Source organism: Dermacentor variabilis, chromosome 2, assembly GCF_050947875.1.
Source record: "Dermacentor variabilis isolate Ectoservices chromosome 2, ASM5094787v1, whole genome shotgun sequence".
NCBI classification, from domain to species: domain Eukaryota; kingdom Metazoa; phylum Arthropoda; class Arachnida; order Ixodida; family Ixodidae; genus Dermacentor; species Dermacentor variabilis.
Window position 1 is genome coordinate 197772752 of NC_134569.1, and position 23616 is coordinate 197796367.

At 49.1% G+C, this 23616-nt stretch overlaps 1 protein-coding gene and 1 non-coding gene across 2 annotated transcripts in view; both read left to right on the plus strand.

Moving 5' to 3' along the window:
• The window catches only part of LOC142571138 (juvenile hormone acid O-methyltransferase-like), a 177296-nt gene that overhangs the window by 124452 nt on the left and 29228 nt on the right, over nucleotides 1–23616 (plus strand). Inside the window, exons 3-4 of the mRNA XM_075679421.1 lie at nucleotides 732–1062; nucleotides 14304–14460. Coding sequence (XP_075535536.1) covers nucleotides 732–1062; nucleotides 14304–14460 — 488 coding nt within the window. The remainder of the gene's footprint in view (nucleotides 1–731; nucleotides 1063–14303; nucleotides 14461–23616) is intronic.
• TRNAS-CGA (transfer RNA serine (anticodon CGA)) lies at nucleotides 448–520 on the plus strand. The gene has a single exon. It is a non-coding gene; the product is annotated as a tRNA-Ser (tRNA).

Genomic DNA, 23616 nt, shown 5'->3' on the forward strand with positions numbered 1-23616 from the left:
ACTAAGGACAACATAGGGGAAATTACTTGTGGTTAATAAATGAAATAAAGAAACGATAAATAATGGAAATTAAAGTGGATGAAAAAACGACTTGCCGCAGGTGGGAACCGAACCCACAACCTTTTCCCCTATATTGTCCTTGGTGTCAGTGTTTGTTGGCTTCTTATGATATGACTAATGAAAATCGGGCCCCTCGGTTAACCCGCTTTCGTCTCGTTTATTACATAACGAGGGTCTCGAATCCGGCAACATGGATGCCTTCAGGTAGCATATGTGAGTTTATTGACCAGTTACCTTCCCCCAAAAAGATCAAGTTCTCGTGACGCCTGTGGGAAAGAGGACGTTCCACGTCCGCCGCCAAGGTCTGTGAGTGGTGGCGCTGGCTATAACACCCCCAGGGTTCTACTAGGACACATAAATACTCAAGAAAGTGGGTGGGAAAACGGCGCCGCGGTAGCTCAATTGGTAGAGCATCGCACGCGAAATGCGAAGGTTGTGGGTTCGGTTCCCACCTGCGGCAAGTCGTTTTTTCATCCACTTTAATTTCCATTGATTTATCGTTTCTTTATTTCATTTATTAACCACAAGTAATTTCCCCTATGTTGTCCTTGGTGTAAGTGTTTGTTGGCTTCTTATGATATGACTAATAAAGATCGGGCCCCTCGGTCAACCCGCTTTCTTCTCGTTTAAACACAGCCATATGTCACTCAGCATGCACTGTTTCCACACAGGTGTCCGCCATGCCGACGGATCGTGGCCGTGGACTTCTCACCCAAAATGCTTGAGTACGCCAAGGAACATTTTCCCCACCCACGCATTGAATACAAACTGCTTGACATAGGCCATGACGTCGAGCATTTCCTAGCCGAACACGGAGAATTTCAGCGGGTGTACAGCCTGAGGACATTGCACTGGGCGAAGGACCAGGCCCGAGCATTCGACAACATTGCCCGCCTGACGGCACCAGGCGGAGAATGCATCCTGCTATTCTTGGGCCGCTGTGATACCTTCGATTTTATGCGTCGCATGGCTCAGCTGGAGCCCTGGACGAAATATAGTCACGTGAGTACCGGCTTTGTAAAACCCGCAGACTGGGAAGTATTGCTGTTACAAAAAGGCAACGTCTATCGCCAAATATTTCGCGAGCATTTTGCATCCCCCTCCATTGGCGGAGCAGGCTGTTCCTTGGTAAAATGTTTACCTTTGTACTTTACAAGACAGTGCCAAAACAGGCGAGGAGCAAGTCAAGATCGGTACACACACAAGCGCTCGTTGTTACCTAGAACTTGTTTGTGAAAAGCAAATATATATGCACTGAACAACTTCGCAAAGAATTTCAGCTCTTAAACCTCTTCGCGTGTGTAGGGTAGTTAACTGGATGTCGGTTTGTTTGACCGTCCTGTGTTTCCATTCTTTGTTTCCTCCTCCTCCTCGTCCATCACAAAGCTTGGTTTCTTGTTAAGTTAAAGAAAACGGCGCATGCGTGGCAGAGTAATAGGTAAAACTACAAAGAAATGAGAAACCTATTTCTTGTTGCGTAGAAAAACATATTAAGAAAGTTAGATGAAAAGACGGCTAGCTCGTTCATTTGTCTGCTTCACATTCAGCAAATTTTGCTTGCATGAATAGGCAATGAGACACGGAAAAAATTCCGGAAATTATTAACCGGCTCCTCTGATTCCAGCGAGCTCAAAGATGGCGCCGGCATTCTTTGTACAACTCAAGATAGCACGTAGGAAACACAAGGCCAATATAGAAAGAACACGAAAAAAAAATAAACACATTTTTATCTGTAGCCGAAACACTGAAAACAACAGGAAGGTATAGCCTTACCCGCAGGCAGCTGCTGCTGCGCACCAAGCAACAGCACTCAACAGGAACACCTTGCAAGAAGTGGCTAGTAGCAACAATTTTTTCTTACAACGCAGGCTCTATGAGGACTGCTGGCAGCCATGTTACATATGTACCATGATGGCGCACGAGGGGAGAGCGACGAAAAACCGTTAGCGTTTGTCAGTGCCAAATAAATGAATGAAATAGATTTAGCTAGACGAGCACTGCGTGTCCTGCTCAAGCTGGCGTTTGTACGACGAAGAGATATGCATGGCGGCTGTTCAGAAACATTGATGTGCGTGTACGCTGCGCTCATGCCAGCAGCGAAAGCCAGAACGTTACCCTGACTCCGTCAGAGCCGATTCACTTGGTTTGTCATTTTACTGCGAATGTATTTACGGCTAGGGTTCCGCGCATTTTGTTTGCGCGTCAAAAGAAATGTGGGCTAATTGTGGTGATAGTGTAGAAATGGTCCACGCACGATGGCACGTATCCTTGTGTTCACAGACTGTCTTCCCCGTATGGTTCTTCATAACACGGTTGAAGAACTAATAGAGGGTCCCCTCCCCAGTCAGAAAATGCGCGTGGCTGTGACCCAAACGAGACATAAAGTTCATTAAGGGGTACTAAAGAAAGCTTTTGCAGCCGAGATTTTTAGCCCATACGACACCTTCGGTGCTTAAATTGGTTGACACAACCCTGTTTTTAGGCAGAAACTAGCAGAAAATTATGAATTTCATGCATTTTTCTCAAACCACCGCGTCCAGCGGCCGCGCGGCGAACTAGAGGAAGTGGCGTTCCTGTGACCTTGTCTGTACGGGATACTGGCGAGCCAGCCATCATCTGCGTCTCTCCACCCGCATGATTGGCGCTGGACGGCAGCGAACGACGTCTCAACAGCGGTGTTGCTCTCGGCCGCATACTTCTTTTCCCAAGAGGAGCATGTGCCCAAGTCGATGAGTGAAGCACCTGGCACAACGCAGGAGAATGCCTCTAAGATGCTGCGCGCAAGGGTTCGGGAAGTATTTTCCGGCGAGACAAGCCGTGCCACACCTTTCTGGCAAAGGCGAACTTCGAAGCATATGGATTCGCGCTGCGTGCTCATCCCAGCCAACATGGGTACTATCACAGCGTGACTTTCTGTGCTCCTAAAACTTCGAGGACAGTGACTGTCAGACGAGCCCTGCTTTGCTGCACAACTGTGGCATGTCAGCGAAAAGGCAGCGCCTAAGTCTTGGCACTATCCCTCCATTTTTTCCAGAAAGCGGAAAGAAGAAAGGAACGAAACAAGCGCAGATGCATTCAAGAAGATCAAACGAAAAGAAGTATGCTTTTTATTTCTTTATTCCACAGCAGAAAAAACGAACACGAGATTGGCGGGTGAAGTCATCGGGCCAACTTGGCACTGCTGCTCTCTCGGGCGTCGTTTGCTGTTGCATAGCAGTAGCAGTGTACTTCAATATTTTTCATCTGGTCATGCAACATCCGCGTAATGCTATGGGATAGTTTCATATTCTTACGGCACAACCTCGAGTGCCACCAGCCAGAAGAACACGATTTGACAAGTGTAGGTGGAATCGGTTTCGGCAGCCATTTTGTTTGTGCATCTTTTTCCCTCTTGTAAATATTCCAAGTATATCGGTATCTGTGACGTCTCCAACGTAACAAATTGGTGTAGTTGTGGAGTACGCACGAGAAACAGCTATGGAGCTCCGCAGTGGTCGTCACCTCGGATTGGACAGTATGACGGACGAAGCAGGACCCGACATGGCGCGGCCCACATCAACACTTACAACCCGGATGGTTGTGCTGGCTGAGCCGTGGGATTCAGAACCGTTCTGCGGCACCGACCACCTCGACGTTGAAGACTGGACCGCCACATATGAGCATGTAAGTGCCCACAACAAAGGGGATCCGTAGACTATGTTGGCTAACTTCGTCTTCTACCTACTAGGCACGGCGAAGGTGTGGTATGACATCCACGAAGAAGAGCTTAACTACTACGACTCGTGTAAACAGAAGCTAAGGGACATGTCTTGCCGTAGTTTGGGCCGGACCAGTACCGCTAAGAAGGAACTAGTGACCCACACCCAGATGTCCACATATTCATATGTCTCTGATATCTAGAACATGCTGGCTCTGTGCCGTAAGGCCGAGAGCGATATGGCTGAGTCAGACAAGGTTGGGTGTGTACTGAAGGGGACTGCTGACGGTGCCTTCAATCTGCTCAAGTGAAAAAAATTATGGAACAGTCCAATACATTAAAAAGAGCGTCAACACTTTGAGCAGGCCAAGAGCAGCCTCACTGCACGCCGTGCGCAAGTCTGCCGAACGAAGCTGTGACACCCTCTTGAGCTGACAGGCTTGGAGAGCAGCGGCCGCCATCATAAGATGACCTGATGCGGATAGTGCAGAGAGAACTTGAAGACATGGCTCCTGCAGCCCTTTTTCTCCCGGCCCAGTGAGCCGAATCTGCCTATAGCACCATTTGTGCAGGCATATAGTTCCCGAAGAACTCGCTAATCATGGAGTTTATTTTGTATGTGCCCTTGCCACTTCGCAGGTGTCTCGTGCTCCAGTTCACCGACTGGTCCGCGGTATCCAGCAGGCTACCGAAATTCAGCCAAGTGGGGAACCGCACACGATCGGCCAATCTGGTTGGCCTGCCGGCGCATCGGTCATGTTGCTCGCCATTGTAACAAGCTTACTGTCTCCTCCCTTCTGCGACCACCATTCAGCAGTTATTATCGCCCTGAACGGAGTGAGCGTAGCTGCCAGCCTTCACTGGCGACGCAACAGCCAAACAATGACGCTCGTGCTCCTTGTTTAGAACAGTCCCTCGTCGTCCTTCCAATGCCACCCACCATCCCGTTCACCATTATCTCTTGGACCATCGCCCCTGTCGCCGCAGACTTGTCGCCCTCCGTCCCCTGTGCAGCCCCAACTCCCTTTTACGGAAAACTAAGCGATGCAGCTCTCGGAGGCGACGTTGAATTGAAGACTCCACCGCAAAACCCTGTAATATTTTTGCCGACTAAACAGAGCGTGATGCACGTTTAAGTCGATGGCGTCAGTGTCGAAGCGCTCATTGACACTGGCGCGCACGTATGCGGGATGAGTGCCTAATAACGCCGACGCCTGAACAAAGTTCTCACACCGTCTGGGTCACGCACCCTCCGCGTTGCCGGCGGAGGAAAGCCTACCGTGCTTACTAAGTGCACCGCTCGCATTGGCATCGCGGAGCGCCTAACGACGGTTTTGTTTGCCGTTATGTAACAATGCCCTTACGACGTTATGCTCGGCTTATACTTTTTATCGTCCCATTCTTCCCTCTTTGATTGCGCGTCTAGTGCCATTCAGCTTGAATGGCCCCACGGATGTTCTATTCCAACCGTCACACAACCCTGTTTCTGCTCACCCGAATACATCCGCCTGTCGCCTCATGCCAGCACCTACGTCACTCTACAGTCGGTCCCATCCGTTCCTGACAGCGCGTGTGTGCTATGTCCCACCGCTGACATACTGCATGAAATCATACCGTTAGAAGCCGACAAACAAAGAGGCAAAGGACAACATAGGATTAATTACTTGTGCTTACTGAGTGAATTAAAGAAATGATAAATTAATGGCAATGACAGTGGATGAAAAAAAAACGAATTGCCGCACGAGGTGAACGAACTCACGTCTTCGAATAGTTGTTTTTTTTCATCCTCTCTTATTGCTATTATTTTTCATTATTTCAGTTCGCTTATTAAGCAAAAGTAATTTCCGCTATGTTGTCCTTGGCGTCTTTGCTTGTTAGCTTCTCATCATATGATTAATAAATGTCGGGCCCCTCAGTTTACCCCCTTCTAGTTCATACTGTATGAAATAAATTTGGCCGTTCCCCATAGCGTGTTCTCTCTTACAGGCAATCAGACTTCGCTCCATCTCCTTAATTATAACTGCTGGGCTCACATTCTTCTCAGAAGCATGAACAATTGAATTCGCCTGCAAAATATTCGGCTCTTGACGCCGCAATTCCGGCGCCAACTGCAGGTACCACCGATGCACCGACCCTCACAGAGAAACTTTGCAAGGTGATTGCACCCCATCTTCTTCCGACACATGTGGCTTACCTCCGCCGTCTCTTGGAAATTTACAGCGACATTTTTCACCTGGGCGGCCACCCTTTCGCCCAGCCATCCGTGGTCACCAATCGTATTTACACCGGAGACGCCAATCCTATACACAGCCAGCCGTACCGCATTCCACATGCTGAATGACAAGTGATGCAACGAGAAGTCGACAAGATGTTGACTAAAGGTGCTATCGAGCCATCTCACAGTCCGTGGGCGTCCCATGCTGTGTTTGGCAAGAATAACGACGGCACTTGGCACCTTCGTGCACCTTACAGACACCTCAACAAAATCATACGCAAGGATGTCTACCCCTTGCCGCGTATAATGACGCGTTGGACTACTTGCAGGGAGCCAAGTAGTTTTCATCGATAGAACCGATCAGGCTGTTGGCAAATCTCGATAGATGGCATGGAGCACGAGAAAACTGCCTTCGTGACACGTGACAGCCTTCACCAATCCAAGGTTATGCCATTCGGCCTTTGTAATGCCCGACATTCTTCGAAAGAATGATGGACTCCTTACTTCGCGGCTCTAAATGGTCCACATGATTGTGTTTTCTAGACGATGTCAGAGTGGTTTCCCCAACTTTCAAGAGTTACCTAACGCGTGTGCTGGTATTGTTGCTGTTTTACGACGCACCGGCCTGCGAATTGAACTCGTACCAATTCTACTTTGGACGACGTCAAATTACCGTTCTTGGCCATCAAGTTAGTGCCACTTGCGTTCATCCAAACCCTGACAAGACTCGCGCTGTCGACACCTTTCCTGTTTCGTCTTTCGTCACAGTCGTAAGAAGTTTCGTTGGGCTATGCTTGTGTTTCCGTCATTTCATGAATAATTTCCTCGAAACCACTCGCCCACTCACCGACTTACTTAAGAAGGACGTTGCTTTCACATGGGGCCTTGCTCAAACCAAAGCCTTCTCTGCCCTCGGACGCTTGCTCACGGACCCCCATTGCTGGCTCATTATGATCCATCTGCTGCCACTGAAATTCACACGGATTCCAGTGGCCATTGAGTTGAGGCTCTACCTGCTCAATGGCAGCGCAACGTAGAGCACGTAATTGCATATACCAACCGCCTCTTGTCACCCGCCGAAAGTAATTTTTCATTTAGGGAATGCGAGTGTCTGCGTTAGTTTCAGCACTCGCCAAATTCCGCCCCTACTAGTACCACCACAGATTTTTCCGAGGTTACCGGTCAGCAAGCCTTGTGCAGGCTCTGCAAATTTAACAACCCCACTGGACGATTGGGTAGAAGGGCGCTACGACTCAAGGCATAATCATTTGCTGTTTTATAGAAGTCAGGACGATTGCACAAGGACGCCGACTGCCTCTCCCATCATGCTGACGGCCACCCTCAATATGATGCGCATCACACGCACTCCACCATTATGACCATTTCTGATCTGCACGACGTGCGCACTCAACAACAGAGTGATGACTGCTAACGTGTTCTCCTCGATCGTCTCCTTTCTGGACATCGGAACCCGCACAGTGCATGTTCGCGCTTGGCGAGGGTGTCCCCTACCGTCGCAGCTGGCTCCCTGAAGGACCAGAATTTTTACTCGTTGTACCACACCATCTCTCGACATCAGTTGTTCAGCAGTTCCATGATGCCTCTACTGAGCACACCTCAGCGTTTCATGTGCTTACGAACGCGTACGGCACCCCTTCTATTCACCAGACCTGTACCACTCTGTGCACCACTACGCTGGAACCTGTGCGCTCTATCAGCCCCGCAAAAAACCTGCCGTGTGTCCTGCAGGACGCCTTCACCCCATCGATGTGCCCTTTAACACATTCTTTAGCGTCGCCGTGGAAGTTCTCGGCCCTTTTCCAATGTTGAAAGATGATAATAGTAGGTCGTTGTCGTGACTGTTTACACAAACCGCTACGCGATCACGGGAGCTTTGCGTACAATCTGTGCAGCTGAGGCGGCAGTTTTCACTTTACATTACGTCATCCTCCCTTACGGCGCACCCCGGCAGCTCCTTACTGATTGCGGCCGCACCTTCCTTGTTTCCAGTAGTTGAAGGCCTGCTTCGCTCCTGTTCTGTCGAGAGCAAGCTTTCCGCCGCCTACAACCTGCACACAAACACTGACATAACGACTCAATCCCACGTTGAAGGAAATGCTCTCTATGCGCGTTTCTGACGGCCACAGTGATTGGGGCAGCGCGTTACCCTTTGTTGCCTTCGCCTATAAGTCGTCCCGTTACAAGGCCACTGAATTTTCGCGCTTTTACCTTCTGTTCAACCGCTACCCCACCTTGCCCTGTGACACATTGCTGCCTTGCTTGAAGAACACTCCCACTAAATATGCTCAAGAAGTCTTCGCCCAGGCTCGCCGGCACGACAGATTGCCGGATCCCGGCTCACTGAGTCACAGGCCACGCAGATCCCGTCTACGATAGCTGATATCGGGACGTTCAATTTTTTCCTGGCTCCGTTGTCCTCCTATGGACACCATGTCCCCTTGTCGGCCTGTCTGCAAAGCTGCCGCCGCAATACGCATGGCCCTACACTATATTGCGCCAGCTTGGCGACGTGAACTACGACATCCTTCCGCTCAAATCGCCAGTCCACACGGACGTTGTGCATGTGTCCCCGCCTGAAGCCTTACTTTCCCGCAAGTTCACCTCGTTTATTGCTAGTGCCGAGGCGACACCTTTAGAGGCGGCAGTTATGTTACGGCGCAACCATGAATGGCGCTAGTCAGAAGACGCTTTGAGGTGTAGAGGTGGAACCACTGTCGGCAGCGATCTTTTTATGCATCTTTGTCTTTTGTGTGAATATTGTAAATACATCTTGATATGCGACTTCTCCAACGTAAAAATATTTTGGTTCATTCTCAGTTTAAGCAACGCATGTGCAACTCTCCTAAAGATGCTAAACTAACCAGACTACTCCCAGACTACTCATGACCCATGCCTCACCGAAAAATACGCACCCTGCCCACGTCAAAAGGCGGCGCGAAGCAAGAGCCAAGGCGCAGGGGAGGACTTACCGGTCCCTTGAAGAGGTGGTCTACACAGATGCAACTGCATACCGAGGCAGAACAGCTAAAGCCGTCGTGGTGACTACACTGTAGCCCCAAGAATGGCGGAGACGCTGCTGTCCAGTTCGCGCCTCTCGGACGAGATCATGTAGGTCGAGAGGGTAGTCGCAGCGAAGACGACGTATAGATTCCAAGGAAGAAGTAACCATTCCTGCAAATCAAATCATGCTTATGCTCATTAAAGAGTTTTTTTCTCTCCCTGTTTGTGGACTCCAGGTCATGTGCTCCGGACCTGTAACACGCCCTATCATTACCCTTGTCGCACCTGTGACCCAAAGTGCCCTTCCCTAGAGCTCGAACATATTTCATTCGAATGTTGAGGACAAAAATAACAAGGAGAAATGATTTAAATGTAGACACGAAGGCGAATTAAGAAGAAAGATACATAGAAGTCCAGGACGCATGCGTGAAGCGCCAATACTGGTGCACTGTCGGTAAACGACGCGGTGCTTGTAGATCTCCTGTGATTCAGCAATTACGTTGCTCATTCCAACCTTTTGAACAGCCTTAGCTAGGAACGTGAGCAGAGGCGTGCCATTACGAGGTTGTTGGCGGGGTCGCAAGAACCCATGGCGTCGACGATAACTGCGTGGTACTGCCGGCAAGGTGGAGACGGCCTAAACCATATTTGGTGATCTTGGCGTGATGTACTTCAGTGTACGTCTGCAGGCGCTTTTCAAAAGGAGAGCAGACATCCAAGATGACTGCCTCCTCGCCACGCACCAGGATGATGTCAGGGCGAAGGTTAGTGTTTCCGACTGCCCAGTTCTCGTATAGAATGGTGAACCGATCTCGCCACGACATACTGAGATGCGACGCGATGTAGCGTCTAGCTGTACAAAACGCACTCTTTGCCATGTCATGACACAGGACGTGCGGTAGCGTCTCCCTCGCATAACCGCATACCTTGTATCCCTGATCTTGTCCGGCCGTCATCCATATGCAGGCTCCGTTGAGGCGAAGGAGGTTGAGCCAGGTCTTATTGGTGCAAACTGGCGGGGTCGTCGGACACGCACTGCACGACCTTGCCCTGATTGGGTTTCTCATGGATTGCGAAATCCCGGGAGGCTGATTGTCAGCTAGGAGTGTGCGGACGACCCACCTGCGATGTTTGGGATTGAGGGTGCCGTAACCGCAGGTGATACGAACTTTGTCCGGGTTAATCTCCCAAAGCATGTCCACGCGGAGTGAGGCCTTCTATGCCTCAGTCAATATTGAGCGAAGCTGGGGCGCAGGAGCGCTGAAGTCCCCCTTGGTAGGCCCGATAAAGTAGCTTGCCACGCTCTGAAGCTACGCCAGCCGGCAAAGATGCTTGAAGAACATCTCGCGAAGGCCCTCGGTCGCCATGTCACACAGCTCAAAATCTCCCGTAGTAAGTATTTTAAAAGTGTTATGGCGGTAAATATCCTTTCGCTCGGCAGCACAAGGCATTGCTGCTGGTCCCGAGTGAGGGGACGGATCTTCGCTCAAGAGGCCGACCCGCGTTTGCCATGTCTACGTTTGCACCGACCTTTCCTTTACAGCGTTCCAAGCGCTTGAGTATGTAGTTTCCGTTCCTTCCGCTCTCCCGTAATGGCGGTGCCGTCGAAAGGCGACGCGTGTTTAGTTTCCTTTGGCTCCTAGGGGCGGCGTTTTGTCGTCCCCTCGAATGTGTACCAAAAACTAGAAAGGCAAGTTGGCGTTCTCCCTTTTGAATTTCACTTCTCCTTGGTCGTCGTAATCAGCAGGCCTCGTATAGTGCGGGCTCCTGAGGAGCAACGTGCCTACGATGAGCGATCTCCTGAATGGGCTCGGCATTTTGTGCACAATCTTCACCGGTGGTGCTTGCCGCCCGGAGGCGACATTGTATACCCGGCTCTTTTCCTGCTGTCGCTCTCCGACGCCGCATCGCTTCTCAGTTGTCCGGATTATACACGAATACAATGCAATTAATAAATTGACAGCAAAGTTGATACAAGATTGTGCGTCTGTACCTATCGTAACGGTGACCACCGATCGAGACAGCACATGTTTTCGTACCTTTGTTTAAAATGCTGTCAACTCAGTGTCGTGTGCCAAACGGCTTCGCTGGTAGTCCAGCTTCACAGTGTGGAATGGCTCATGATTTTTTGCGTGCCGGTGCACTGCGCATTTCCGTAGGATTTATAGCCGCCCCAAACACCCTTGCATGCACCGTCAATACCAGGATAGCACAACGGCGCAAAAGCTCCTTGAAAGTCCCTACAATTGCTATCGCAATAAATCTCGTCTAGGTCCAACGCTAATCATCGGGACCTACACTTTTCCGGGATGGCTGAGGTGTGCTGTACAAGAATCACGCTAGAAAATTAGCAACGCACTGTCGAATGTAGAAATAAATACGTCAGTGGTTCGTCAAATAGGCTAATCAGTTCTGCGAACATCGGCAGGGTGGACGAAGCATTAAGAGAATGGTGTCGCCCACTCGGACGCAGCACAAGATAAAAAACACTAACAGAAATCAGGGGTTTCTCATAAATAAAATCTGCAACGTTCTAGAAAACATTTCGTATGCTTCGAATCAGCCTTCGGTCTCGTGCCTCCTTAATGCTAGTCTCCTGCTCGCGTGAGATACTACAGCTACCACCCCGAAAAAACGTTGGTATCTGGTTTGTTCCGAGAACCGCGAGTAATGTTTAACTGTGAATCGTTATTTCCGATACAATGAAAGGGACCAATGAAAAAAATACTTATATAGATAATAATCCATATTATAGGCTAGAATGACAGAATGCACCGACCTCACCAACGATTTCAACTTACTAGATGATTAATTGACAAATGTACGCCAGCAATGCTTCGTTTTTTTTTTTTTGGAAGTGAAAGAACCTTTTTTTGTTACAAACTGTCTAAAATTATGGTGCTTGGCTGCCAGCTCGCGTTATGCGCCTGTTTGCTAAGGCGCCTGGCTGCTGCACGTTTCCACATATTAAGTTGTTTTAGCGCTGCAGATACACTCATGTTCTTCAAAGAAGGGATAAACAAACATAGATCGAAAACAATTTTTTTGTAGCCTAATATTAGATTTCGCATCTACTTCAAGGCAATAGTTTGTTATACAGACATTGAGATGAAATGTAAACTGCAGCTGCACAGGTAAATATTTTTTTTTCTGCAATTGAGAAAGGAACCGCTCGAAGAATGCAGGATAAGGCGGCAAAAAGAAATCATCAGAGACATTAAAGAATGCTTGCGTGTGGGAATGCGAAAGCTATATGATCATTTAGGTGAAATGCTTTTCATTGATGTTTTCGACATGCATCACAGTTCTTTTTGCTGAGTCGGAGCTTGTTTGCGTATTATCGATTTATTATCGATTCCTCAATTTCTTTGTGTTAAATTGCAAACTTGAGCCGCATGTGCTTTTTTTGAGTTACTTTGTAATTTAATTACCCCCTTTACTCCATGCCCTTACAAGGGGCCTAAATACGTTCGCAACAGGCTGGAAACATTCGAAACATTTTGCTACGGAACGACGAATTTTATTTTATGCGTAATGTCGGGTCTGTCGTAACTATTTTGTCTTTTTTTTTGTGTTTCCTTGCTTTGCATTCTCAGGCCTGCTTCCGGGGGCGCCCGCATGTCACAGCTTCGGGCGACGTAGTCACTGCAGAGTGCGTCACAGCAGACACATCACTTATGAAATCGAAAGAGCAAGTTACGCGCAGGAGGCAGCGATGTGTATTCACCCACGCAATAGGCACACCTCATTTTTTACTCGTAATTTGGAGGGAAGAGTGCATCGGAAGTAGACACAGCACTGATGAAATGTGAAGAGCAGGTGACACGTGGGAGGCAGCCACGCAGGCATTGACGTGACGTGCGCAATAACGCATGCAGTAGGAAAAACTTTAGTCAACTGCAACCGTGGAGCCACTGTGGCATCGGAGAAGTATGCCGTGGAACCCGGAAGGCACGGTTTCGATTCCCACCCAGGCCGAAATTTACCTGATTTTCTTTTCGAGGACATTAATTTATTTGTTTACAGAAACCTGCCTGGCAAAGATGACGACAAACCGAGCATTGTTAACTTGTTTTTAGTCTTCACACTATCGGCTATTTTTGGTACCATCTTTCAGTCACGCCAACGACGACAACGCTGAATTTTTGCGTAAAGGACATATGATGCTTTCGGATTATTAAAATACGTTTGTGCTGCCTTGCACATCCTGCACCAGGTTTACCTGGTGCACCGTGTGGCCGCGCCTAATTGAAATCAAAACGTTAAAGACGTATGGTATTGATTTGGAAGAAATCCCCCAAGTTATGAGAACTTTTCAATTGCTGATATCGGCCAAGCAGTACAAAAGCTTTGGTGGATCATGCGCATATACGGGAATCAACAATACGCGAAGCTTACATAATGCTTACATAATATAGTTTATGGCAGTGTTAAAATGCATTGCACGTAAACATAATGTTCATGACGCAAATTCAGGGCAGGTTTATGAAAGCATAATGTTACTGACGCGAATGTGTTGTAATGTAATGCGATATAATGCAACACATGTAATAAGACCTCCCCAATGTAGCACACTGCAAAAAAATGTTTGATATAGGGACTGCGTCTCCGTTAAAGGAAGTCGAACGCACACGCCCTGACCTCATTTGAATGCTTACCTCTTCACAGAAGGCTTCTTCTGCTGCCGCCTTCTTGTTTACTGGTTAGTTGCGCATGCCCAGTTGTCTCATTTATGACCCACTCGGCGAACGAGGCAGCAATACCAAATAGACAATACCACTAAAACATTTTAATACCTTTGAATGTCCTACATCTCGCCTACGTGCTGGCGCTGAGATGATGGTGTGGAATTCGAAGCAGGTAGATTTGTCTTCTTCTTCAACCACTCTAATAAATGCCGTGCATCTTAAGAAGTAAAATAATAATCTGTTTTAAAAGAGTAATTCGTTGGTGTAAATTGTTCTTCTTTCGTTTGCAGCAGTAAGAAAAAGGTTATTTCATGGAATAAAGTAGAACAAAGTCAATATGTCCGATAAAACTGGCGTGCTTTTTTCTTTGTACCTCAGGGTTCTAAGGGTTCGCGCACTGTAACCTGCTACTGAGTCGTATACAGGAAATATCTTTGCGACCAAACTACACATGACATAATCTCGCTATATAACCAAAGTCTGTAATATTGCACAGCAAAGAATGTTCGGGAGATTATTACTTAAGATACTTCTTACAGCTGAAGCCCATTACTGTTCAGAATCTCTGTAGTTATACGTGAGCAGCGGGTTCCCCTGACGACATTTGTGGCGTTTTTCGCAGGTGTTTGAACATGCTGTGCCGAAGACACACGATATTGCCGACGTGGGTATGCTGAAATCGTATGTGGAGAACCTGGTATCCTCAGCTGGTATGTCCCTTATCACGCTGGACGTCTGGCAACGCAAATCGTCATTTTTGGACACAGAAAATGCTGTAGGTACGTTGGTCACACATCTGCACTTTTATCTTGGATATTTGTCTTCCACTTCGTTGTGACCGCGGATATCAATATTTAGACACCTAACTGTAAATCAAGTTCTAATAGAGTATTCCTATTTTTACATATACATAACGTTTCTGTATGACTTGCTGTGTATATAAGTTGTGAAATGAGTTCCTTCCTGCTTCTATATACTGACGTAAATAATTACCTGCCTGCCGATTGTGGTCAGCCTAACTGCGCAATAGCAGTTGTGCTCCATGTTGAGTAACGTCGTTGCTTTTCCTAACTTTATACATATCGTAGCATCACTGCGCGACTGACGCAGAAAAATGGGGAGTAGCGTGCGCGCGCGTTGGCTCGCCGGTTACTCTGCGCCGGTTGGGCCTTGCCTGTGGCTTCCTCCTGGGCCTCGTTTCACCCTGTCAATAAACATCTTTCGCAACATCTTTGGTCGACGTGAGGGATAAATCTAGGACGATCCTGGGATAACCCAGCTCAAACACTTGTCCGACAAAGTACACTCTTGGCCGGTTTACGTCCACAAGCAGCGGACGCGGCCGGTCCGGAGAAGGCAATGACGACCCCACGTGCGGCGAAATAGACAGCAATCACGCAGGGCAGGCTGGCTACTGGACACCGCGGCGAGCGCCGCCCACCTTGTCGGGGAAGGCGGATGAAGACGTCTAGGACTGGCTGAAACACTGCAAAAGAGTAAGTCGCCACAACCACTGGAGCACTACGGAGCAGTTCGATAACGTGTTTTTTTCTTCTTGATGGAACCGCGCTCACCTGGTTTGAAAACCATGAGAACGCTCTGACAAGCTGCGATAATTTTGTAGAAGAATTCACCGAGTGCTGCGGGTACCCGATCTCTAAGAAAAAGAAGCGTGAGCGGACGCTTTCCTGGCGGGCTCAGTTACCCGGGGAAACTTCTACAACGTACATAGAGGCTGTTTTGAAATTATGCGGAATCGTCAGCGCCACCATGGCAGACGAAGACAAAGTAGGAAATCTGCTTAAGGGAATCACTGAAGATGTTTATAATTGTCTTATAGCGACGCAAAATCTTAGTACTTGGTCTGATTTGAACGAACAGTGCCGGACGTTTGAAGCGCTGAACATGAGAAGGATTTGAACAACATTCGGACGCTTGGACAATGTCACCACTATTGCAAGTGTGTCCGTACCTGCCCATGACGACATGTCCTTGGTGATTCGGCAAGTGGGTAAAGAAGAGCTTGAACGCTATAAAATTGCTGACGACACTTATGTGTGCCACCAGTGTGCGTTTGACGATCGCTCTCATGTGCCACCGGCCACCTGGGCACGTGAGTTACTGAGAGCCTCACAGGGCCTAGGCTGATTGTCCAGAAAGCAGCAACTTGCCACCGCAACCGATAAGTCTGCGACATCGGCGAGATGCGCAAAATTTTATTCCGAGGGCTTGTTCATTTTACAACCAGCCTGCGAGTTCGTTTATACCCGTGCCACACATGTCACCGGTGCCGCCCGTGACAAACAGTGACTCCCGCATTTGCTACAGCTGTGGTGTGCCTGGACCCATTGCTAGGTATTGCCAACGCCACCAGCAGCGTCCTCCACGGTTTAATCCCTACAAACACCCTGTGACCGCTGACGAGCCCTGGCCGTATCCCAATTCCTTCCAACGGCTGCAGCAGGGATGCGCGACCCGCAGTGACTCTCCCGTTTCCGAGCGCAGGCTCACACCACCACCCACACGGCAACAGAGCTCTCCGTCACCTCGTCGTCGCTCGTTGTCACCGCCGCTGCGAAACTAGCTGGTGCGATCGACGGGGGGCAGGTCGCAACGCATTCATCTTCATCAATACTCCCTTGTGCAATAATGTTTTAAAACAAAGTGTGAGATTCAGTTGACAATGTGAAGGCTTTCACTTTAGTTGATACCGGGGCTGCAGTTTCTGTTATGTGCCTGTCTTTTAAAAATCGTCTTCGACAAAAATGTATTGTAAGGAAGATAACGAATGTGAGCGCAGAGTCAGCAGCATCGGCAGCATCAAGCGCGCAGCAGAGGTTCGAGTTAGGGACTGTGCTCGGGGCATTCTAGAACCGGCGGTCGCTACGAACCTCAATAAATATCATTTATAAGTGGTGGAGCCGCGCGGTGTAACGTTCCACTCTACCACCCTGGAACTCCGTTCTCGGACGCTATCCTCTGCCATGCCGGACGCCGACCAGCAAACTCTTCCATCGCCACCCATCCCTTGCGCTGGCACCGTCCGCCAGTGGGATCCTCCCATCTTCCGCGGAACCGACGAGAACAACGTTGAAGAGTGGCTGTCGTCCTACGAATGGGTGAGCGTTCAGAACAATTGGAATGACTCGGACAAGCTGGTTTACGTAGCATCCTGCCTCGCGGGCGTGGCCAGTCTCTGGTTCAGAAATCATTAGAGGGATATGCGAACGTGGTCGGCGTTCAAAACGTCGATTACAGAAGTATTTGACTGACCCGCCGTTACAAAACTCCGAGCCGAGCAATGTTTGCGTACTCGCGCACAGGACACGGGTGAGACATTCACCAGCTATATAGAAGATGTTCTCGATTTGTTCAGGCGCGTGAACGCTGCCATGATGGAAGCGGAAAAGAACAAGCATGTCATGAATGGAATTGATGATGACGCGTTCCGGATGCGTCTGGCCAAGGACCCGCGGAGTGTTGGCGACGTTATCAGCCTGTGCCAGAACTCTGATGAATTACGTAAGCAGCGAGCTCTGACAAGGCGACATCCCACAACAAATGCGGCATCACTCTGCAGCCTCACCACCGGCCCGAACAAGCCTCCCTGAAAACCGAAATCAAGGATTTCATCCGCGAAGAAGTCGCACGACAGCTATGTCTGGTGTACGTCCCTCAAGAGCCTGCGAGCACTTCGCCCTCTCAACTCCGTAACCTGATTCATGAAGAGGTCGCAGAAGCACTGCCCGCTGTTCACCACTAGGATGTCATGACTACGCCATTCACTTATGCTACGGTTGCTGCAATGGCTCCTCGCAGTGTGCCCATGCGTCGCTTAGAGCAGCCGCCCGCCGTCCTCCCTCTCCCGTCTCCTGGACCACCACTGCCGTCGCTAACCCGTGACGCACGCCCGACAATCGCCCTTTATGCTTCGCATGTATGTATCCCGGTCATGTCGCAAGGTTCTGCCTCCGCCGATCGCAGGCGTTCGATGATGATGGACGAGCGCGCTATATGCCGTCGGATCCAAATGCGCCTTATGGACCCTTCGACCCCCCCCCCCCAGCTCATTGTCAGACTGATCGCCGTCCTCACTTCGAACGCCTGCGGTCACCCTCCCCACGTCGCCGATCGCTTTCCCCTATGCCTCGACGACCCGTTTCGAACGAAGAGGGAAACTAGACGTCGCAGTTCCCGAGGCAGGAACTGCGCAAGTGTCGATAAGCCGAAATCCTCCTCCTTTACCTGCCTATGTCATTAATGTGTTTATCGAAGATATCGCTACAGTCGCCCTCGTCGATACCGGGGCCGCTATTTCAGTTTTTGATATCAGGTTTTGCCGCTCGCTTCGTAAAGTGACGACGTCTGTCTGGATTCTCGCTTCGAACGGAGAGTGCTGAACCCATTCGCCCTACCGTTGCTTGTACTGCCTGTCCATGATGACTTGAACATGATGACTCGGTTGAGATACCAAGGCCTGTGGAGGTCTCAGAACAGAACATGGCGGACGAAGAGACACCTGCTCCGAAAAAAAGGTCCCTATCCTCGACCGTACGGATTCAGGGCAAAGTAGGTTCCGAGCTTAAAGCAATGATGGCGACATTGCAAGAAAGTGTAAATCAGATCATTAGTAGACTGGAGCGGATAGAAGAACGGGAAAGTATCACGGATCAGAGATTAGGCAAAATTGAAATATATCTAAACGAGACAGTGGTCCGGAGCGGGAGTGCACTCGGCCGCTAGCCCAGCAGGGTAAGTCGCCGAGTGGACTTGAGCTCAAAACTAGTTCACCAAATTTCCGTAGTCAAGATGGCTCTATTAAATAGTTCATTTAGGATTTGGCAGTGGAATTGTAGAGGGTTCAATCATAAGAAAGCGTCTCTGCAGCAGTTTGTTAGAATGCATGGTGTCAAACCTCAAGTTATCATGTTACAGGAGACACTGAAGTCTAACGTGACCTTAACGGATTTCTAAGCGGAAGTTAAGGGTAATGAACCGAGCAGAGGACTCGCTACTCTCATTAATAGGAGGTTGGCGTATATTAGACATGATCTTCACATGGCAGATTGCAAGATTGAATATAATATGGTGGAAGTAATCTTAGGTCGGCAAAGGTTATGTCAGAGGAGCGTTTACCTGCTTAACCTGCACAGTAGCCCCCGGGACACGAAGCAGGGTTTCAAATCTCTCTTGACCAAGGCAACCAATCTGGCTAAGGATGCACCGTTGCTTATTGGAGGGGGCTTAATGCACCGTATCATGTGTGGAAGTATGTTTATAGCACTATTAAGGGGGAGAGACTATGACAGCAGGCACTAGACTTGAATTTAACTCTGATTACAGACCCCTCGTATCCCACCAGATGTGGCACGTCGACATGTAGAGATTCAACACCTGATCTCACTTTTGCTCGGGGGGTGGTGCATTCGTCCTGGTCCAATTCTAGTATAGATTTTGGTAGCGATCATAACATACTTATGATTACTTTGGTAGTGGCTAATAAAAAGGAGCGGAAATTCAGGATGGTTGACTGAAATGCATTTAGGAAACGAAGAGCGCAGAGAATTGAAGATGACGGAAATGAGTTGACCTTGGAACAGTGGACTAGTCAGATTAAAAGTAACGTTGAGGCGTCCACTAAAGAGGTTCAGACCGATATTGACCCGGAACACATGGATAGTCGCCTGGCACATTTGTTGGAAGCAAAGCAGTCGATGTTCGCGAGATGGAAGGGTCAGAGATTGAATAGAAGGCTTAGAAAGCGTATAGCAGTGGTTAATCAGGAAGTTGAAGACCATTGTCGGGTACTGTGCAAGCAGCAATGGGATGAAGTGTGCAATTGTATTGATCGTCGCATTAAGAGGGGAGGCGCCTGGAGTTTGCTCAGATATTTACTAGATGAGACGAACACTAATTCTAATCAGAGGACTGTGATAGGTAAGCTGGTCCATCAGGCGTGTCGGGACTCCACGGAGCAGGAGTTGCTGAAGGATTTGGCTGAGAGAACCTTCCGTTGGAGACCTGGCATGATACACCTGACGTCATTTTGGAATATAGTGGGGACGAAAATGAAGCTATGGATGCGGAATTTACTGAAACTGATATAAGGATGGCGCTGCAGAATCTTAATGGTCGATCGGCATCAGGGCCGGATGGCATTACGTATAGAATGCTACGGAATTTAGACAATGGGTCCATTGAGTTCCTTACGCGGAAGATCAATTGCCCATGGAAGGAAGGCTCTTTCCCGGAAGAGTGGAAACTTGCAACTACTGTGCTGATACCCAAACGGGGGAAGGCCATAGGGCTTGAAAATCTCAGACCCATTTCCCTGAAGTCGTGTTTGGGGAAAGTCGCTGAGCATGCCATTTTAAATAGGCTAACGCGTTATCTTGAGGGCAATAGGGTCTTTCCGCACTCGATGATAGGATTTCGGCCCAGCCTGTCGACTCAGGATGCTATGATCAGGATTAAGCATCAGATCCTTGACCGGTGGACAAGGGATACTAAGGCACTAATTGGACTTGATGTGGAAAAAGCTTTCGATAAAATCCGACATTCTTTCATTCTACGGGTGCTATCGGACTTCAATATGGGGCAGCGGCTTTTCCATTTTGTCAAGGCTTTCCTTTTGGATATAAGGACATGTCTGAGGTTTGGGGAGATAAAGTCGGAAGTCTTTAAATTGGGTTGCTGTGGTACACCGCAGGGATCCGTACTCTCGCCTATGTTATTCGATCTGGCGATGTCGAAGTTGGCTAATAGACTGGACACTATCAAGGATATTGGCTATTCTATCTACGCGGATGACATTACTGTATGGAGTGTCGGTGGTAGTGATGGAGAGCTTGAGGCTAGGCTGCAGCAGGTGGTAACGCTTACGGAGGAGTATCTGGGTCTCATGGGGCTCAAGTGCTCCACTAAAAAGTCGGAGTTGTTGATCTTCAAATCTTAGAAGCTAGGTCGTAGGCCGAAGGGTTGGGTACGGGAAGTTGAGCCTTGCATTAGAATTAATACTAGGGAAGGGTCGGTGATACCTAAAGTTGAAGCAATCATGGTCCTGGGTTTTGTACTTGAAGCAAACGGATCGAACATTAGAACCATTCAGCGTATTACCAAGAAGACGGAGGAGGTCATAAGACTTATAAGAAGGATCTCTAATAGGCATAGGGGTTTAGGAGAAGGTGCGATGCGCTTAGTTCACGCATTTATTATGTGTCATTTCTCGTATGTGGCAGCTATGCTAAATTGGAATAGGGGGGAGAAACATAAATTGGAAGCATTAATCAGAAAAGCCATCAAGGCTGCGCTTGGTCTGCCTATGACTACGTCAAACGATATGTTGTTACGACTGGGTTTGCATAATACTTTAGATGAAATTGCTGAGGCTCAACGTCCCGCACAGAGGGAGCGGTTGCTAGGTACACCAGCGGGTAGGTATATTTTAGAGTCAATTGAAGAATCGGTGGCTGCGTCGCACGAAAGGGCGCTCCTACACGAGTTGAACGTGAACCTTAAGGCAAATATCATGGTTCGTCCGTTTCCACGGAATGTGCACCCCGTGCACAATGTAGGGAGGCGGGTCGCGAGAGCTAGGGCTTTGTTGCGAGAGGCAAAGCATCAGGAGGAGCAGTCTGCGTTTGTTGACGCCGCATGGATTAATGGTAAAAATTCTTATTCAGTGGTGGTGGTAGATGGCAAAGGGAGCGTTAGAAATGCTGCTTCCATTTATACCAAAAATCCAGGGGTTGCTGAACAGGTGGCTATTGCTCTAGCACTAATTGATTCAAGAAGATTTTTGGTGTTTAGTGACTCGCGATCTGTGATTAAAGCCTTCTCGAGAGGACTTGTTGCGAAACCGGCTAACAGACTGCTACAGGGTAGGGATATCACTTCGCATACAGTTACTTGGTTCCTGGCGCACATGGGGACTGTGGAGGGAGCCCCGCGTAACCTCAACGAGGTGGCGCACAGGGAGGCACGAGGATTAGTGTGCCGTGTACTTCCTGAAGGGGCTGGATCTCCCGCTCCTGAGTACAGGGACCAAGTGTTAACCTACAACGAAATCACCAAGCACTATTACTTAGGGCGCGGGGCATTCCCGCTGCCACATCCTAAATTAAATAGACCGCAGGCGGTTACATTAAGGCTTCTGCAGACACGAACGTACCCTAACCCGGTCATCATGAATAAAATTAATCCGGACTGCGGGGTTTCACTCTATTGTAGTAAGTGTGGAGGTTTGCTCGATTTAGAACACATAATGGGGCGCTGCTTGGCGTTGGCCGGTGATAGTTCTCGAGGTGAACAGTGGTGGCAGCGGATGCTGCACAGTGAAGTGCCGGCGGACCAACTCAGGGCTGTCCAGATGGCCCGTGTGATGGCAGAGGGGCTCGGCCTCTCTGTACCGACGTGGGAGCGGCCCGCATCAGTCCCAGACTGATCCCTCAGGACCTACATAAAGTTCTTCGTACCGTACCGATGCAAGCGGTGTAGGCTTTTGCGCTGTGTTGGCACAGCGTCAACCTGGCCACACAGAATACTTCGTCGCATACGCGAGCTGTACGTTAACCAAGGCAGAGACCAATTACAGCGTTATAGAAAAGGAGTGTTTGACCATTGTGTGTGCGCTTGGCAAGTTTCGCCCACATTTGTACCACCGACCTTTTGACGCAGTGACCGACCACCACGCACTATGTTGGCTGTCGACGCTCAAAGACCCATCGGGCGGCCTTACCCGCTGGGCATTGCGAATCCAAGAATATGATAGCCGCGTGGTTTACTGTTCCAGGCGAAAGCGCTCCAACGCTGACACGATATCCCGATCAGCGCTTCCCCCGGCGGTGAGTCACGACTCCTCCTGCGAGTGCACATTGGCCTCTCTGGACATTGAGATTATCGCTGCTGCACAGCGTAATGATCCTCGGACGGCATTTCTGCTTGACCTTCTCTCGGATACCTAGAAAGTTCGAGCGTCCCATACGCTTCGGCACCATTTTGCGATTCGAGATCAGCTACTCTATCGAAGCAACTATGCGACTGAGTGGCGCACCTGGTTACTCGTCGTTCCGAGAATCTCGCGATCAGAGCTCTGCTCCTCGTTCCAGGTCGACCCTCAGTGTGGTCCTGCGGGAGTCTTCAAGACCGACGAAAGACTCCCACACCGCTATTACTGGCGGCTAATGTAGAATTTCATTCGAAACTGAGTGCCACCGCCACAAAGCCCCACCGCACAAGTCCGCCGGTGAACTCCAGCCTTTAGAATGCCCATTCCGACCCTTTTATGGCGTGGGCATAGATCTCTACGGGCCACTTCCGTTGACTCCTACCGGCAGCAGGTGGATAATCGTTGTGATACAGCACTTAACACATTATGCGGAGACTGCCGCTTTACCAAATGCTACAGAACAAGAGGTCGCCAGTATCATACTTCGTCGTTTTCTCCTTAGTCATGAAGGTCCACGTGAACTTTTGAGCGACAGAGGCCGCGCCTTATTATCTGAAGCCATCGAACAACTGCTTGCTGAATGCACAATTGTTCATCGTAAATGAGTTGCTCAGTGGCTATGGTGTTGGGCTGCTAAGCACGAGATCGCGGGATCGAATCCTGGCCACGGCAGCCGCATTTCGATGGTGGCGAAATGCGAAAACACCCGTGGTACTTAGCTTAAGATGCACCTTAAAGAACCCCGGGTGGTCGAAATTTCGGGAGTCCTCCACTACGCGTGCCTCACAATCAGAATGTGGTTTTGGCACGTAAAATCCCAAAATTTATTTTTTTAAATCGTAAATGCACTGCTTGTCACCCACATACTAACGGTTCCACTGAACGCTTTAATCCAACTCTTGGTGGCATGTTCGCCATGTATGTATCACGTGATCACTCTAATTGGAACCCAGTTCTTCCGTTTGTCACTTCCTACAACACCGCGACT